The 18,985-nt window shown below is 56.9% G+C and overlaps 1 protein-coding gene across 1 annotated transcript in view; it reads left to right on the forward strand.

Annotated features, from left to right (window-relative positions):
- B4GALNT4 (beta-1,4-N-acetyl-galactosaminyltransferase 4) overlaps window positions 1-18,985 on the forward strand; it is a 120,925-nt gene that overhangs the window by 59,670 nt on the left and 42,270 nt on the right. Inside the window, exons 2-3 of the mRNA XM_067540373.1 lie at window positions 5,767-5,882; window positions 18,044-18,157. Coding sequence (XP_067396474.1) covers window positions 5,767-5,882; window positions 18,044-18,157 — 230 coding nt within the window. The remainder of the gene's footprint in view (window positions 1-5,766; window positions 5,883-18,043; window positions 18,158-18,985) is intronic.

The following is an 18,985-nucleotide window of genomic DNA, read 5'->3' on the forward strand; positions in this document are numbered from 1 at the left end:
GACATTGCTCCGTTCAGCTTTTCGTTGTCTGACTGACCTACGAGTCCCGCGCATGGTTCTGCTTTGCTATCCATGTCTGGCAGAGAGGGTGGTGATCTGTGGCGCTGAGCAATGAAGGTTGAGGGTGAAGGGACTTGCCTAAGGTCGCGTTAGTAGCAGCATTGGGACTAGCACCAGGTCTGACCGCTAGACACACATCCAGATGGGGTTTCTCCCGGTCTAGTGGGAAGTAGTTCCAGCCCCGCCCGGGCATGATGAGAGGAGTCACGGTCAGCAGCTTGTGCGTTATTGTTTGACGCCTGAACCTTGATGCTTCAATGAGAGTTTGGGGGCTTGTCTGGTCTTTGGGTCTGAATGAGTGTGGATGGCAGCTCTGGCTGGGGGATCTGCCCTCCATGGAATCCCCAGCTCAGAGAGAGTCTCTGCTGTTCTCCCAGCACCTCTGAGGCCAGGGCTGTCTTGTCTGTGCCAGGGGCCGGGGCCAGGATCGATGCATGGAGCGGGCAGCCCTTTCCAGTCCACTTAGCGTGAGTGACAGCTGTGCTTGCAGCATCCTCCTCCCAAGAGCAATTTATTGAGTCCTTCCCTCCTTCAAGTGTGGTAAATGTGAGCTTGAAGAGACTCGGCTCCTGCAGGAGAGTTCTCTCCTGCCAATATGTAATTATAGAGCCTTGCCGGCTGCGGCAGCCAGACCTGCCCCGGCATGCTGAGAAACACTCTCCAGACCCCGGCTGGGGTGACTGCCCCCCTCCTCAGTGCTACTCGGGTTGCCTAGCAAGTGCAGCTTGGGGGGCTCCATAGCCACACGGACCAGGGAGGGTCCTGAGCCCCATCTGCATCAGCTCCAAACGTCCCCATGGGGGTCTGGATCCAGAGTTCTGGTTCAGTACCATCTGCAGATCCGGGACCTATGGAGACCACAGGCAGACCCAGCCGGGCAGGCTCAGCATCCCACAGCAGGCCGCCTGGCATCCCAGTGGAGTGTGGCATGCTGGGAAAGCAAGCGCCCTCTCTGCAGGCTGTGCTTGTCTGAGTTAAGGGTGGGGGCAGGTGCAATCTGCTACTTTGCAGGTGGCCGAGGTGTGGTGCTGAACGGAGTTTGGGGCCTCGTCTTGATGCCGTGGGAGCCATTTTAAGAGCCCCCCTCGGGAAGGGAAGGAAGCGGATCGAGAAGGACTGGAGCCGCTTGGGATTCAGCAGGCCCGATCTCCTCTCACCCCAAGCTGGATCTGTGGTTTCCTCTTCGTTTCACTGAAGGGGGAGGGCGAATTTTGAGCCCAGGGCTAGACCTGCCTCTTTGTAGACTCGGACGCACTTAGCGTGGCAGCTGCCGTGGCAGGATTGATCGATGTGACCGGCCACCCCCGCTGCTCCTTTCTCTCTGGGAGCCTGCAGCAGGCGGGCTAAACCCAAACCCCTCGCCTGCCGCAGCTGGATCAGCCACCCAATGCCACAGGGGCTGCCTGCCCCCCCGAGGACTGGAGAAGCCTGTCCTGGGATAGGGCGCCTGGGCCGCAGCCCTGCCGGGTCCAGGACAGAGAGAGAAACCTGCCAGAGACCTTCTCTTTCACCGTCCCTGGAACGGGACGAACTTCCCTGCACAGGGGGCAGGGCTGGGACTGTCCTGCTCACCCTCCGCGATCAGGGCCTGCGTGCTGGGGGAGCCGCGGCAGTTGCCCTTGCAGGGCACCTCCTGCACTGGGGCAGAGGCGTATGGGTCGAGGGCTGTGTGAGTGCTCCAGGCCAAGCCCTGCACTCCTGCAGCTCCCCTAGCACCGTCGGGGGATATCCTGGCTGTGGGCACGGGAGGTGTTGTATGCGGGGACTGATAGGGTCAGAGAAGCTGTGTGTGCTTTGCTGGGGGCCGTAAGCGGCGGATAAGGGAGTATTAGAGGCTGCGCTGCCCCCTCTGTGCTGCAGGGCTGTGGGGCGGGCAGGGGCTAGCCAGCCGACTGCTCGGGGGCCCCTCTGCCCCATCTCTGGGGCTGGGGAGCTCAGCCATAGAGCCAGGAGCTTGCAGCTCATCCCTGGTCCTACGTCAGGGCTGCCCGGCTGGGCTGCCTTCGGTGTAATTAAAGCTGATGCTGGTGAGTCGCTGAAAGCTGCTCAGCGCCAGTGTGAGGAAGGAGACTTGCTAAGCGCAACACCCGTCTGCTCCCCCGCCTCCTCCCCCCAGCACTAGGGCCAGCCCCGCTGCCAAGCACGTCTCCCAGGGCCAGGGCGACCCCTCCCAGTGCCCCTGCAGCCCCCCTCCGATAGGCATGTGCTCGCTCAGCCCTCAGAAAGACACGTGCTCTCTGCCCCATGCAGCCTGGGCTCTGGAGAGGCCTGCAGTCTCCATCAGTTGGACTGCCCTCACCCTGGCTGCGTGCTCCATGCCGAGAGGGAAGCAGGGCCATGGCCAGGCACTGTTACACCCCCAGTCGAGTCTGACATGAGACACGACGATCCCAAGTGCTGGGAGCTCCCCCTCCAAGTCCCTGGCAGTGCGGGGCGGGTGGCAGCAGCTGCTCTGGGCATGGCGTTGGAAGCTGTTCCGTGGGGCCTGGGCATTGCCCCCTGTAGTGGATTCTGCTTCTCATGGTGCCCCCCACAGGCCCACGCCAAAGGCTGAGATCTCCAAGGACAGCTGGGGCAAGCAGATAGCCCAAGCCCAGCAGTTGGTCTGAGGAGGCGTTTGTGGTAGCACCGGCCTTGTTTGCGGAGAGCGGCAGGGACACAGCGGCTCTGGCCCAAAAATAGTCTCAGAAAAAGGATTCCTGAGACTTGGCAAAAGTTCCCAGGGCCCCAAGACCACATCCTGACCCTACCCAGCCTGACGTGTGGCCTGGTCCCATTTAACATCATTGGCAGCTTGCGCTCAGGAGAGGCTCCCCACTGACGTAGCAGAGGGACTGGGGGCAGTTTGGGGGCCGCTAGCAAAGCGGGGAGGTGGGGAGGTAGCAGCTTACAGCTGGGATGCATGAGCAGAGCTGTGTGGGGCCCGAGTCTGGGATAGCCGGGGGGCTGCAGCTCCACACTGGGGTGGATTGGCGGAGCTGGGGTTGGGGCCCAGGGCTGGGATAGCCGGGGGGGCTGCAGGTCTGGACTGGGGTGGATGGTCAGAGCTGGGGTGGGGGGTGTCCCAGGTGCCGGTGCCTCTTCCTGAACAGCCGGGGGGAGAGTCTTTCAGGAGGCCAATGGTGGAGGGGGGTGCCACTGGCGATGGCAATAGATCCTGTGTGCAGCGTTCCTGCTGGTGCCCTGGGTGTTCAACGCGGGTGTGAGCTGCATCGCTCTGCTGCTCCTTTCCCTCCCCTCTGCTCGCCAGGGGCTAACAGCTGCCACCCTTCCTCCGCCCACCTTCTCCCCGATCAGCGAGGGACGGGCACGTGGCGGCCTGCACTTGGCATGCAGTGGAGACCTCCTCAAGGCTGGTGCTGGGCCAGCTGCACCCGAACTGGCTCTTCCTGACAGGCACCTTTGAAGGGTTCATCCTGCAGGACACTAGCCCCCCTCGCCCTACCCTCAAACCATACCGCGCTCATGGTGACAACACGGAATGGCCCGGTTGGCCCGCTGCCTCCTGCCAGGCTGCCTTTGCCCAGGCGTGGCAGGCTGGAGCCCTGTGGGGGCTGGGCTCCGTTTGGCGTGCCCACGCGCTGGCACGGGCTGGGAGGGATTCGGTGAAGGAGCAGCGCCCCCAGTGCGGACAGGGCTCTCCTGCTGGGCATCTGTGCCGCTGCTCTCAGCACCACCCCCCTCAGACAGAGTCCAGCACAACCGGGCTGGCAATCAGAGGCTAGGGATACCCAGAGCATGGGGTTATGTCCCTGACCATCTCGGCTAACAGAATGGACTTATCCTCCATGAGCTTACCTAGTTCCCTTTTGTACTCCATTATCCTTTTGGCCTTCACAACATCCCCTGGCAACAAGTTCCACAGGTTGACTGTGTGTTGTGTGAAGAGGTACTTCCTTTTGTTAGTTTTAAACCCGCTGTCTATTCATTTCATCGGGTGACTCCTGGTGCTTGTGTTATGTGAAGGAGTAAATTACACTTCCTTATTCACTTTCTCCAGGCCATTCATGACTTTATAGACCTCTATTGTATCCGCCTTAGTTGTCTGTTTTCCAAGCTGACAAGTCCCAGTCTTTTTAATCTCTCCTCATATGGCAGCTGTTCCATACCCTCAATCATTTTTCTTGCCCTTCTCTGTATCTATTCCAATTCTAATATATCTTTTTTGAGATGGGGCAACCAGAACTGCATGCAGTATTCAAGGTGTGGATTTATGTACTGGCAAGATTATGATATTTTCTGGGGGGGGTTTTTATCTATCCCTTTCCTAATGTTCCTAACATTGTTAGCTTTTTTGACTGCTGCTGCACATTGAGTGGATGTTTTCTGAGAACTAACCACAATGACTCCAAGATCTTTCTTGAGTGGTAACTGCTAATGTAGATCCCAACTTTTTGTATTTATAGTTGGGATTATGTTTCCCAGTGTGCATTACTTTGCATTAATAACATTGAATGTCATCTGCCATTTTGTTGCCCAGTCACCCAGTTTTTGAAATCCCTTTTTAACTCTTCGCAGTCTGCTTTGGAAGTAACCATCTTGAGTAATTTCGTATCATCTGCAAATATTGCCACCTCGCTGTTTATCCCTTTTTTCAGATGATTTATGAATATGTTGAACAGCCCTGGTCCTAGGACAGACCCCTGGGGGACACCACTATTTACCTCTCCCCATTCTGAAAACTGACCATGTATTCCTACCCTTTGTTTCCTACCTTTTAACCAATTACTGATCCAGGAGAGGACCTTCCCTCTTATCCCAAGGACTCTCCAACTCTTTCAGGCCCCCACTCCTAACTGGCAGCCTTTTGACCAACCCCTATGCCAGGCCCTTATCCCCTGGGTGTCCAAGGAGCGCAGCACCACAGGGGGTGAAGTGAGATCTAGTGGGGAAGCTGTTTATATTGTGGTTGCGCCTAGAAGTGCCCCAGTTGTGGGCCAGGATCCCATTGTGCTAGGTGCTGTACAGACCCAGACTGGAAGGATGCTCCCTGCCCTGTTAATTCAGCCAGAAGACTCTGGTGTGAAAGAGTGTCCCATTCGGCGTCCTGGTGCCTGCCAGCACTGTATGGCCCCTCAAAGTCAGCACCAGGTTGCTCCTCTCTCGCTGGATTTTGTGGACAGGGCCAAGCCAGGACATAGTGTCTTGTCCAGCCTTGCCAAGGCAGCTCCATTGCCACTAGGGATTTAGGCTCTGATTTTCAAGCCTGGGTGTCCGTTAACCCTTCCATGGGCCCCTGCAGCCAGCGGGATCCCAGGACTCTAGGCACCGCTAAGAATCAGGTCATTGATTTAGGTGCCTAAATACGGCCGCAGGCATTCTCTGTGTGGCACCCACATCTGAAAATGTTGTCAGGTCTTTTCTGTGGTGCTGGAAGAAAGGTGGCAGCTGCCCACGTCTCCCTAACCAGCTGGGATTTGTGGGGTCCTGACGTGTTGTCAATGGGCTTTTTGCCCAGTGGAGCCATCTTTTAGCGGGAGTTTGGTTCGCAGGGGGAATTGACTGGCCCTGGCTCTGAACAGGACTGCGGGCTGAGCCCATGGCAGATACAGGTGGCGGTGCTGATAGCTCAGACATAGCTCTCCATTCTCCCCACGGCACAGACTGCGCCACGAGGCAGAGTTGGGGCTGGGCTGGGTGGGCGATGCTTGCTGGCCCCGGTGCTGCAGTCTCATGCGCCCTGGTGCATCTCTTTGTTGTTTACAGATGGCGAGAGGCTGGGTGAGGTGACAGATGCTGGCAGGCGAGTGGCTGGGGCCCAGGCGTCGTCTCAGCAGAGAAAGGCCGAGGACTCCAGCGAGAGCCGGGAGAATGAGCAGATGGTAATCGCAGACTTGCCTGTCTTCTCTCTCTCTCTGTGTTCAACGGGAAATGAGTTTCTGGAGGCACCTGGGGATTGCCCTGCAGGGCTTCCTGCTGGTCCCTGGAGCTGAGCTGGCCAAGGGATCTCCTCATTGAGGCTTCACAGACACAGAGGGCACCCTGGTGGGAAGCACGTGGTGTGAGTTTGGGGGGCCCCATTGGGTGGGCCTGGTGGAAGGTACACAGCAGGATTGTACTATTGGAAACCATATAGGCGTGTGTTGGCCCGTATGGATCCATCCTCCTAGCGAGCTCCCAGCAGGTGTGTGTGGGGATCCGTGGGTCAGAAAGCCCATGATGCTGTCCGTGGGTCCCCATGAGGAGCCCTCGTGGTGAGTGCTTGGCAGGAGATGTGGAGCAGCCTCCTTTTGGTGTTGCCCTGTTGGAAAGTGCAGAGTACGGGGTAGGGCACTGCTCGGCTGGAAGGGGCACCGGCAGGTGGGGGGTGGTGGTGGCCTCCCCTCGGGAATCCCCCATAAGCTCATAGAATAGAAGGTGGGGAACAGGAAGGGGCCTGTGGCAGTGGGGGGTGTCCTCAAGGACCACGCTGGCGGGGTTCAGCAGCTGCTGGCAGCCAGGCAGTTTCCCCACTCAGGCAGGCTCTGAACCAGGCTTGGCAGTGCGGGAGCCCGGCGGAGGGAAAGCTCATATTTCACCGCCTGACAGTGATACTTAATTTCCCCTCACTGTGATAACGGTGACGTTGACCGATCGCTACTCCTTTCCCAGGGCATGGGCAGCCACAGGACACAAGGGAAACCGCAGCAGCAATGGTATGGAAATCAGGGGGCAGCAGTTAGCATAAGGTGTGGAAAGTCGGGCATCGCCACGCGCAGAGACCTGCGCGAATGCAGTCCCTGTGCTGGGCACCGGTAGCTGTGGCCCACAGCTAAATGCTAACTGCAGGCTCTGTGAGGATGATGGGTCAGAGCAATGGTCCATCTACAGCTGAGGCCAGTTCCAGGTGGCTTAAATACCAGGGCCAACCCCACCTCCCTCCAGAATGCCGCTAATCTGGACAAATCGGGCTGGGGCCGTTTCTTCTTGGCCAAGCTACTGCCCTAAAGCATGCGGACTGAGAGCTCTTGAAATGCTGATCTTGGTACAGAAGCAGAGCTGGCTGTTCTGCCCTTTGCACACCCTTCATCTGAGGCTGCCAAAGCATCGGATGAAAGTGGGGCGGGCAGTAGCATCCTCTCTCACAAACCCAGAAAAGCCGAGGAACTGAGAGTCAGCCATGGAGCAGGGAACAGAACCCAGGAATCCAGACACCCAGTTCCCTGCTGTATCCACTAGACAAACTAACCCTCTGTCTGATGTCACTAAGTGCTTTCCAAGACATCAGCCCTGCCCTGCTGCAGGGAGTCCCACAGATTTCTAATAAATGGCACAAAATAGGTATTTCCTTTTGATTCACACCCTCCCGCCGTGTGTTCTGGGGCAGTAGGAAACCCTGCCTGACATGGTTTATCCCAGCTATTATTTCACCTCCTCTTTCCCCTCATCTTTTGCACCCTGAACAGTCCTGCTGTCTCCATTGCCTCCTGTCTGAGCCCTCCCTTTCTCCTTTCTGAGTCCCTGGCCATGTTTGCTCCCCTTCTGTGCTGTTCGGAGAGGAGGGACCGGCTCTGAAGGCGTTGTGCAAGGTGCAGGCATCGTGTGATCTCAGACCGTGGTGACTTCTCTGCCCCATGCTTGATGACGAAGGGAGCGCCTCAGGGGCACTAATGGATGATCTCTCCTGGGATGATGGAAAGAGGCCAGAGCTCAGCACATGGCCTCCCTGTGGCTTTGGCCCCTTCCTCGTCTCAGTGACGTAACTGGAGCACAGACGGCTGTTAAACAGGACCCAGTCAGTGACCCTGGATAGCTGCTTTTCATCCCCTGACGCCCTCAGGCACCTGTCCTGGATCCCCACCCTTTCCTGTGGCCAGTGAGAGGTGCTCAAGCTCCGGCCCCGGTTAGACGCTGAGCAAGCACGAGTAGGCGAGTACAGTAGTTATAGCCGTGGGTTGTGCCCCTCCAGCACCCAAGGGCGTCGTGCCTGACTTTGTCCCGTGCAGCCAGAATGCCCCTGGCAGCGGGGCTCCCTCAGTGCAGCCGGGGCCGTAAACACCACGCTGCAGTCCCTGGCATGGCGATCTGTGTTCTGTTGCCCTTCCCCAGCTACAAGCATTGAACTACAAAGTGTAGATGGGGGCGCTGTGCATTGGCCTTTCCTGCCCTGGCTCTCTCTGGGGCGATATCTTGGTGCGCTTCCTCCCCGGCAATCTGAGAACAAGCAGGTTTGGCTTAAAACCGGGTCGCTGGCTCCAGCTGGGGTTACAGAGGGAGCTGAAATAGCTCCCTAGCTGGGTGCGGAGACGGGGCCTCCAGGGGAGAGCGCAGCCCCGGTTTTGGCCGCAAAGGTTTGCGGTGCTTTGCCGAGAGTGGCAGCCCATCCGATGGCACTGGCCGTGCTCCAGCGTGGAAGCGATGCTGCCGTACGCTGCCCTGCCAGGGCGTCCCTGAGCCAAAACGCCATGAGCGCCTCCAGCCCCTGTCACCTGACCGTCTCAAAACGCTTTGCGAGCCCTAATGGACTAGCCCGGCTGGACCCAGTTTGCAAGGACTGCATCCTGCATGCACGGCGGGGATGTGGGGGCACGTCTGAGCTGGAAAAACAAGCCCCTGCTTTGATCTGACCCTGCCACACCCCTTTGAAAAGCAAAGCCAGGCTGATCCTGGGTATTAGCCCCAGTCCAGCCAGTGTCACCGCCAGTGCAGACAGGCCAAGCTGCTGTCAGTACTGGTGGAGCTCAGGCTTGCTTGAAGTGGAGGTTCACTGCCGTGGTGCTAATTCGGGCTGTGTCAGGGGTTTGCCTCAAGACATCTGCCCCGTTGACTGGAATCGGGCAGAGCCCCCTTGTCTGTGCTCCGTCGTCCCACCAGTTCAGGGCTGGTGGCCCCACAGGTGAGGCTGGGAGAGGCATCTTACCCCCTCTGACCGTAACACGCCCTGTCTGTGCACTTCCCCCCCCCCCCAGCACTGTAAGCCAACAGAAGAGTGGTCCCCGGCCCCCAGGAAGCCAGCAGCAGCCAGCTCAAGGGAGCCAGGCAGTGAATTGCCGCCTCTGTCAGTGCAGGGTGGGGAAAAGTTCCCTGTTAAAACAGCCGCGGCTGAACTAGCTCCTTGGCTCCACAGCAAACCGATGGACCTAAAAACAAACCGAGATGGAAAACTTGAGCCCAGAGTGCTTTTAATTCAGCAGAGTTAATTACAGAGGCTGCCGTCCACAGGCAACTCTTTATAGCTGGGGCAGGGCCGGGCAGCCGCACCCGCCCGACCCCTCCTCCGGCAGAGTCCCCGCTCTCCCTAGCCCTGGCACGGAGCCACCTTGCCCCGCTTTGCCGAGGAACAGAGAAGCTTTTATCTGCCACAGCTCAGACGCCCCAGAGCTGGGGCAGGGGAGTGGAGAGAGCCATTTATTTGGGTTTACCGAGCGTGTGCTGCTAATGAGAGCCAGCTGCATGCTAGGCAGTGATTAGATTGCAAAAAGTAGGCTCATTAGACGTGCGCCGCTGTTGACGCATCTCCCCCCCCTTTGGCGTGTATCAATCCAGCACCAGTGCCACGTGGGGTTCCCTCCCAGCTTCCCCTACCAGGGCCTGCGCGTGCCCCCGGGGAGGGGCACCAAACGTGGCACTGCGGCGCTCTCACCATCCTCAGGGACTCCAGCAAATCCTCCTGTCCCAGCCCAGAAATCGGGGCGAAAGTGTCACCGAGTTTTGGAACCAGCGTGGAAGGCGCTTGGACACAGCGTGGAGTCTCAAGGAGAAGCACTGTTACCAGCTGCCCCCTCCACTGCCCTGCACTATCTGACACCTTCAGACGCCCTCCCTCCCCCCGACAGCAGCACATCGTATAAAAGCCGTGCCGTAATTCTGGCTAAATTTTCCAAGAAAGCGGAAGGAAAGGAAAGGCTCCTTTCAAACAATCAAAGCCTAATTATGCCGCCTGTCTAATAGCGTTTTCAGAGGGCATTGTTCCCCTCCTCTGGGGCTTTAATTAGTTCGTTTAGACAAAGTTTGCTAATTACTTCCGTAGTGCCACGCATCCTAATGGGCTTCTCTTTGTTTACAGCATTTATCCATCGCCGCCTGCCTTTGCTGGCTGCGTGGAGCTGGGCCACGCGCTGTGTTCAGGTGTGGGATGTACTTGTTGCCTTCTGCGCTGGAGAAAGCAGTGGCTCTCCCTGGCGTCTCCAAGGGCGGGTTGCCTGGTCCCATAGGCCTGTCCGGGGACCTTTGCTCGCTGTTGCTCAGCAGCAGGGGTCTCTGGACAAGTATGGGGCTGGAGAGGAAGGCTGGCTTCAGGAGATGTGCGTTTGAATCCCACCTCTGTCATAGACTCCCCGAGTGTCCCAGGGCAAGTCACTGAATGTCTCCGTGCTTCGGTTCCCATTCTCTAAAATGGGGGTGGTTTATCTTGTCTGTTTAGTTCTCTGCTCCTTACTGTGTGTATTTAAGGGCTTAGCGTAACGGGGCTCCCAGGGCAGTCTGGGCACTTGGCAGTCCTGTGATATGAATCAATGTTATTAATTCCAGTAGCACTTAGAGGCCCCAATCAAAATCAGGGTCCTACTGTGCTAGGCACTGCACAGACGTAGTTTAAAAGAATAGGAACACCCCCCCCCCAAGCTTCTTTTTCCCGGGGCCTCCTTGTTTTTTCTCCTCCTACCTACACTGCTCATGTCCCTGCTCTTGTTACCTACCTGCATGAGTCCCTGTGCCAGGGCACCACCACCATGCTTCACATCCCCAGCTGTGAAGTGCCCAGAGCCTGCATGGGCTTATCTCCATAAGGAGCAGGGTGCCCGGCGCGCAGGGCTGGGAGATGCCGGCTATAAGACAGATGCAGCCACTGACTCACTCAGTGACTTCTCCCCCTACTGCTCCTTGAGCTGCATGGTGCCACAGGAGGTCCAAGTGTTGCTAGTCTTCCTCAAGACTGGTTGTGTCAGGAGCAGGGAGAGCTGTGGAGAGGAACCCATTGGGGCTTCCCTCTGCCCTGTCACGCTCGAGAGCTTGACACTATTTTTCCCTGCCTGTCCATTTTTCTTTCCCGTTGTTAGAACCGCCGGTGCCCAGGGCAATTAAATCAGATCCGCAGCACGCGGCTTGCAAGGGGCAAATATCAGCAACTGCGTGGAGATTTCCAGTGTCTGGACAGCGGGGGGGGTGAGTCCAAAAGACAGACTTTCCCCTGGGCCATCGTTATGAGCCGGGAGGAGGGGCTGCACGCTCTGCTGAAGCTGAAGCTAGACAAATTCAGACTGGCAATCAGGTGTCCATTTTTAACAGTCAGGGTAATTGACGACTGGACCAGTTTACACAGGGTTGTGGTGGAGTTTCCATTCCTGGCAATGCTAAAATCAAAGTTGGATGTTTTTCCAGAAGATCTGCTCTAGGAATTATTTTGGGGGGGGTTCTCTGGCCTGTGACACACAGGAGCTCAGACCAGATGATCTGAATGGGTCTTTCTAGCCTTGGCATCTATGCGCTCCAAAGGCTCTGAGGACAATGACCAGCAACCAGGGCCTCCCAAAAACTCCAGAGAATTCAAGGTGGAAGGTTATTCATTCTCCAGGCCCTAGAGAGACGAAAGACAAAATCATGGCATCAAAGAGGAAAGGGAAGGACTCGGAGCCTTTTATGTTTCCTGAAGACCTCCCCTTCTCCCTTTATTCATTCTTTCCAAGGCCCACTGTCTCTGGCTGAGGACACTTTGAATCCCTTGCTCCACTATTTGCTTCTAAACCACTGCAGAGCCAGACGGGAGTGGGCAATAGGAATGAAACTTGCTCCGTGGCTGATCCACATGGCACCCCCCCTCTGCCTTCCCTTCAGCCGTCTCCTGCTTGGGGAGAAGTTCGGCTGCTGGATTCATCCACCCCTGGGCTCCATCTGTGCAGAACAGAGTCTCCAGTGCATAGCAAATCTTCTGGTCTCTGGCTGTGGTGTAGCTCACTGTGAATGCAAACGGGAGAGTTTTGTGCCAGAGTGGTTTCTGGTGTGTGATGTCTCTCCTGAGGTTATTAGCATGGACGGGGCTTTAATTTTTGCAAAGTGCATTTGGAGATGCTGTAGATCAGCCTGTCAGAGATGGGGCCTGGGATTGGCCGGACACGCAGATGCTGGCTGGGTGCTCTCCTGCTACACGTGTCCCCACTGTCTCCAGCCGGGGAGGGTGAGAGCAAGACTGAACAAGGGGTGTCCTATGCAGACGCCCCAGTTGTAAGCTGGATTCCAGCCCCACCACATGGCCTGCGAGTTGAACTCCTGCTCACAGGGACCCGATGCAGCTCCCTCCGCTGGCTGCGGATGGAAAATGTCAAGGAGAAAATGGAAACAAAGAAACTTGTGGGATGTTTTGCCCATTTTCCAACCAGCTCCAATTAGTTGCATGCAAGAGAATTGCCCCCGTACATAAAGCTCGACCGGATGTCACTCTTCTTGGCTGGTGCAGCTCTGCGGGCCCTGCTTGGATGGATGTACCTTGGCGAGGTCCTACGGGCGAAGGCTCGGTGCTGGCGGAAGGAGTTGGGGTGAAAGGGTGAGGCTGGGAGGTAGCGCTGCTGAAAGGAAGAGGAGTGGGGGAGCTCCCAGCTCTGCAGAAATGCCTGCTTGAAAGATCAGAGAGCGGTCAAAGCCGCCCCGTCTGCAGCACTGAAAGGTCATGCGAGAGCCCTCTGAAGCAGCAGAGGCGGCTAAAGGGCTGAGCAAGGCATATTAGAGAGGGCTCCTCTCGGAAAAGAAGTGGGGTGACACCCAGACTCATGGATGCCCCCAGTACTAGCTGTCCTGATTAATAACAGACTTCCTGTGCAGTCTGGCTTGCCCAGAGAGAGGCTTAGGAATTACTACCTCAGCCACGCCGATCAACACAATTCAGTCATTGGCATGTTGCATGCCACTGAGTGCCAGCCTAATCCCTCTAAATTAGGAGATGCACTCATGCCGTCGGATTAGCCTGATCCCTTTAAAAGGAAGAGGGGAACCAGCAAAGAATCCCACCACCAGGCGGCCTGTTTCATAGCCCAGCCGCGACTGTGATTGGGCAGGGAACGCCCTGTTTCAGCTAGTGGACAAATGTCACGCAGCCACCTAGCTTCTGCGCCAGCCACTAGGTGATGCTTGGTGCCTTGGCTGCGCTCTGCCATTGGGCGATGGCTATTCCCGCCTCCCTCCTTCGGGCCAGCCCAGCCACAGCTACTGGATCCAGTCTGTCAGGTGTTAAAGAACACTCCTTCTGGGCTCCCAACCTAGCTGCTCCTGTAGTGTGTGAGCGCCTCTCTCCACCCAACGCCCAAGTTCTCTGCGACCGGGGAGGGTGGGTCCCTTCTGAGGGTAGGGGAAGAGCTGGGCTTCTCTTGTTCCCAGCACTGGGGGCTCGTCCCCTGGGGATAACAGAGCCCTCCAGGAGCTCTACTGCGTCGCCACAGCCGTTGGATCCCGTGCTGGGGGTATGAGCCGTATCAGGCAAGGTCTCCAGTCCCAGCAGACTCCTCCACCAGCTGTATTCACTGCAGAGCTACAGGCCGTGCCCAGAGACCTTACCTGCCAAGACAAGGGGAGTCGCAGCCATTCAGGCTTCCAGCCCCTTCTCTCTGCAAGCAGCCCCTTGTACAGCATCAGGCGCTGGCAACATCCTCCCGCCCTTAAGTTCTGCTGAGCAGGCTGTATCTCTGCCTTTGCTGAGGCCTGTGGGGCATTTACTGGCAATGCCAGACATGGGGGAAGGGATGAAGAAGGGTGGTCTTGTTATTAAAACACTGGCCTGGGAGCCAGGAGGTCAGGGTTCAATTTCTGGCTCTGCCACCAGCTTCCTCTGTGGCCTTGGGCAAGTCACTTGACCTCTTTGGGTCCTAGTTGCCTCATATGTAGAATGAGGCTAATGGGATCCCAGGCTCAGAGGGAACACAGGTAGACCAATCAGTAAATGCAACCCAAGCTGTGATGCTCAGAATTGCTGGTGCCGGGAGCAGCCCCAGGGCCCGGGACAGCAATAACGCCAAGGTGAAAGTTAATGTAGGATTTGGTTGTGATGAGATCACAGCTGTGCAGCCGGTGAGTGGGAGTGGCGTACGGATGGATTACCGATATCACTTACTGCCCACTATCAATTATCCAGAGCCTGATCGATAAGCCCCACGTCAGAGCCAGACGCTTATTGAGCAAATCAGTACTTAGACAGAACGGAAAGGGGGAGCTGGCGGAAAGGGGTGAAAAAGCTGAATGCCCCAAAACGGCTCCACGCTGTGTTCAAAAGGCTGGGCCCCCGGCCGGGGAGAGTCAGTGATGTGTCCTGAACTGGTGCAGAGTGGAACTTCAGCTGCAGTAATGGTGAATCAAATCCTCTCATTGCCACTGAGGCTCTGTAATGGGGGTGGCTGTGGCAGAAGGGGCTGAGCTCCCCACTGCAGGATCCTGGCTGTCTTATGGGGAACTCTGGCAGGCAAATCCACTTAGACTGCCCTAGCAGAATAAAACAGGTTGGGCGTCTGCCTTGCCCCAGCAGGAACCTGATGCTCATGGTACTATAGAAACGATCAATAATAATCACATCCCCTTCTCCAGTTGTTGTAACCTTTGCAAAAGGAATAGTTTCCCACTGCTTCTTGCAGCTGCACAAACCTGCTCCTTTTTACCTTTTGCCTGTCACCAGCCAGCAAAGACCCCGCTAACTTTGTGATTGACAAAAAGATGCTCCCATCTGGGTTCCCAGCCTCCGACCATCCCAGGGCTAGAGCCGCTTTCCAAAGGGAAAACTGTTTTCCCACACACTCTTTTATATTTTTGTTTTTGCCTTCTTTTTTTTTTTTACAGGACAAAACTTATTTTCATTAACAACACAAATTTTGTGGAAAAACTAAAAAAAAAAACCCTAAAATTAAAAAAAAAAAATCCACAAAGCAATTTTTTTAACCAAAAATCAAAAAACGATTTTTGGTGGTTCAGCAAAAAGCCATAAAATTTTCAAATGAAACACAAATACTGTGTTTTGGAAAAAGGCTATTTTTCACCAGGGGAAAGAGGAAAAAAGTTTCAACAGAACATTTGGACCACTTCTCCCCAGAATGTTACAGCGGAGCCCCTGTCTACCTCTTTGGCTGCAATTAGCGTCCGCCAGCGTACTCTGACCTGCCGGCCCCTCTCAGTTCGCAATAGATGAGCCTGTTTTGCCTGCTTTTTAGCTTTCCAAAACATTCGCCTTGGTGGCGGAAGAGCCTCTTCTCTGCCTGACAGGGAGTTACTGAATGGAATCCCTTCAAGTAAGGAGAAAGTGGGAAGGGGGGTGGGGGGGATGTACATGTGCATATTTGTTTAAAGTAAAAGCAAACATCTAACCAGCCATTTTTTTGATCAAGGCTGCAGGGAAGACAGCTGAGGTCAGAGGCAGCTGACCCTGGCCCTACAGGTCTCCCTCCTGGAGGAGCAGTGCCTTTGTAGTGACATGGTGCCGTCCTCTGCTATGGCGTAGGCATTGGGAAGTTAGCCTCTCCCTAGTGAAACCTTGCGCTGCCCTGAGAGACTGGAGGTGTCTGGCATAGAAGAACCAACTCCCCATTCTCCAGCTGTGCAGCTGCAGAGGAGGGATTGTTGTCACCCCATGGCTTTCTTATGCTGTCTGTGGGCCGGGAGAGACTAGCCAGCCCCCTGAGCTGGAGAGCAATAGCTCTGTGCACAAAACTCCTCAGGTGGCCTGCGTAGTTTTGTTCAGGCAGCTCCTCGTGCCCCTTTGGCCTTGGGAAAGGTGCTCCGTGACAGCCACGGGGTTCGAACTTCACGTCAGCCAAGCCGCTCAAGGACAAGTCAGCGAATAGCAGCTTGTGTGCTTCATCAACGACCGCATCTGTGTCGCTGTGACCCGGGTGTACATTACCCGTTACAGCCCTGAATGCCAGCGGCCCCTGGGGGCATCCGTTTCTGAGGGCTGCAGTGCTCCGTCCCCTGCTGCTGCCCTAGGATCCTGCGCTCTGGTGGCCCTCGGCGCTTTTTTGCCTTGCCGTGAAACTGACGTGAAGTGTCTGGAGACTGAGCAGTAGAGAAGGGGGACATGAGCAGATGGAAACACTTCCTCCTGTCCTGTGCCTGCTGCTGCGGGACAGGACCCGTGACACTCGTTGAAGCCAGCTAGAGTTTCTATCCTACTCCTGGCTTGACTTGGAACCACGGGAGCCATGACTGCACCATACTCACAGCGTATAGGTGTTACGCTAATGAACTACAAAATGTGGGGAGGGTTCACAGCTCCCCCCAGAGACCACCTGTTCAAGCACCATGTCCCTCCTGGGGCAGTCCCGATCTGGTGCTGTGCACTCCACCAGCCAATTCCCGTCCCCGGCTGCCATGGACCAAAACAGCGCTGCTCTAGTGCCGGCTGGGCAGCCACGCTGCTGTGTCTGCAGCTCCAGGCTCAGTCCCTGCTTCCTTCCCGCGCTAGGTGCAGCTGGCTGGGAATTAATTCTGCCAGATGGGATGCTTGACAAGGAGTCGTTTATCATGGGCTTAAGGCGTTTTGTTTCCTTCTCGAGTACCCCAATGGCGGGGTAATTTGTTTCCGTGTAATGAGGAGCGGATGGCACAAATGGATTGGGGCCGGCTTGATTTATCTTCTGCTTGCCTCTGCCTCATCCTGGCGCATGCCGGGAGTGCAGCGCCCGCCCGCGCGCAAGCATCAGAGGCGTCCCGTCTGCATTCGTCTCCCCCCTGCGGCCCTCTTCTCCCTCCATCTGCTTTGACCTGCCCCTGCTTTGAAACGCATCTCCGCCAGCACCGCTGTTGTCTGGGATGGCCGGGGGCCCCCTGGCCACCATACCTTGAATTAGCAGGCCTCACGGCTCCTGGTCCCATTGCCCAGCCCCCAGTTTTGCTAAGCGGAAGCCGTTTACACTTAGCCAGTCTCCCCTCCCCGGATGGCCCCTCGTTCTTTGTTGTGTAGCTACATGTGTTCCCTGAACTGCCCTGCCTTTAGGAATGAAGCCACACGCCCAGGAACTGGCTCCAGCTACTACACAGCATGGCAGCCTGTCTGCTTCGCCAGCGAGATCACAGCCCGCCTTGCCCAGCGCTCCATCTCAGCGTTGGGTGTGTATCTCCTGCCCAGGATTGGCCCTGAAGGCCTGGGAGATGACCCATCCCCACCAGGGCAGCGCAGCTGGACTGATGGGGAAGGATGGATCCTGCACGGGAGCTGGGTCTGGGTATGGGAGAGGAACTAGCACCAGCTTCGCAGAGCTCAGAGCTCTGTACAAAACTGATTCCTCCGGCGTTCCTTCCTTTAATAAATACATTTAACCCCTTCCCCCCCACACACATAACGTGACCCGTCTGTGTGCTCCCCCTGGTTGAGGAGGAAGCGATGGCCATTGCGACTGTGGCTTATCACCCTGTTGTGATGTTGCGCTGCTCCCCCAGCTGCCAGTCTGCCATGCTGGTCTCTCTTGTTATGCTTAGGCTATGTGCTGTGTGGGGCAGTGGCTGGCTCTGTTGGGTGAGCACTGCGCCTTGCCCAATGCGGCCCGGATCCCTTAGACGGGCCTCTCTGTGCTCCTGCGATACCAATGGTCACGGAGCACAGACCTGTGCTGTTGTTTGCATTTCAGGGTGCTGGGGAGGCGCCGGGACGCCGCGGTGACGGGCGCTAGGGGCATCTCTAGATTAGACAAGAAAGTTCTCTGGTCTCCCGCGTGCCCAGGGCTTCCTACCATGGCCACGTTGCCTGGGTTTTGGCAGCCAACAGGGGATGTTTCGGTCCCCTGGCCGTTCTTGCAAATGTGTCAGCCCTGCCAGCCTCCCTTCCCAATTAACCAGCCTCAAATTCCCCTATTGGACATGGGATTTTATTCCCCTCTGCTCTGAGCTGCCGCGCGGCATCGCGGTGGGGCACTGAGTAGCGCTGCCTTCAGTCCCAGGAGGAGGCTGCATTTCAGGGGCAGACAAACTGCTCCATTGGGCCAAAAACTCTGCTGGTGGCAAGTCGTCCAGCTCCGCTGCGCCCATTGATCCTCTCCCTCCTCCCCTTGCCCTGGCCCGTCCCCGGGATGCTGCTCTCTCACCTTGTCCTCGGTTTCCCCAGCAGGGCGAAGGGCAGGACTTTGATGGCTGGCTTTCCAGAGGCCCAGGAGCTGACGGAGCCGGGAGGCCCCCCAGGCTAAACGTGACCAAGCGTGTCCTGCCATGGAATGAGCAGGTGAGCTGGGCAGGGCACATCTGCGGGGCACGGTGGGCTATTGAAATCTGGTGGTGGGGTGAAAGTCGTCTTCCCTGACTTCGCGGGAGCCGTGGAGGCAACGCTGGGGTAGGGGGGCGGGAGTAAGAGAACCTGCGGGATCATCAAGCAGCCCTTTTCCTCCTACTGATCCTGTCGGAGTGGCTCTGGGTTGAAGGAGGGGCACGCACAGCTGGCGGCAGCTCCTAGGTCTCATTCTCCAGGGGGTCGAGGCCTTCCCTCCCTGCTAGCTCCCGTCCTGACATGGAGGCGTTGTGACAGCATCAGCCACGCAGCTGGGGGAGAGCAGAAGCCATGGAGGTCTTCATTCATCACGTCTCAGTGTAGGAAAGGAGGCCAGGAAACAACTTGGCCCGGGCCCCACTACGCTGCCATAAGAGCAGGGCTCGGGTCAGAACTCGGCATGGAGCCCAGATATTCAGAAACCCTGTGCCCATTCAGTATTCGGGCCGTGACTGGGTGGTCTCTGCCATGGGAATGGGGAATTCCTGAGAGCCCCGGGGTTGTAGCTGGCAGGGGTTGTGCTCAGGAGGTGGGGGTGCTGAGGGCTGCCCCCCCGGCTGGAGGCTGTGATTTGATCACACCGAGGACAGGAAGCTGCATCTCAAATGACTGCGTCTCTCAGGCGAGAGAGCCCCATCAGTGCAGGGAGGCCAGGCTGCTGTGTGGCCTGGTGGGCCCCTCTCCGTGATCGGATCCCGTTACTTGTTAAACACTCGGGGACGTTAGTCCCCATCCTGCAATGTGTCGGTGGAGGCAACGAAGCCCTGTCACGTGGGGGCTGGCTGC

The sequence above is a fragment of the Emydura macquarii genome, unplaced genomic scaffold, assembly GCF_026122565.2.
Source record: "Emydura macquarii macquarii isolate MOO-44397 ecotype Brisbane River unplaced genomic scaffold, CSIRO-AGI_Emac_v2 contig_587, whole genome shotgun sequence".
NCBI lineage: Eukaryota > Metazoa > Chordata > Testudines > Chelidae > Emydura > Emydura macquarii.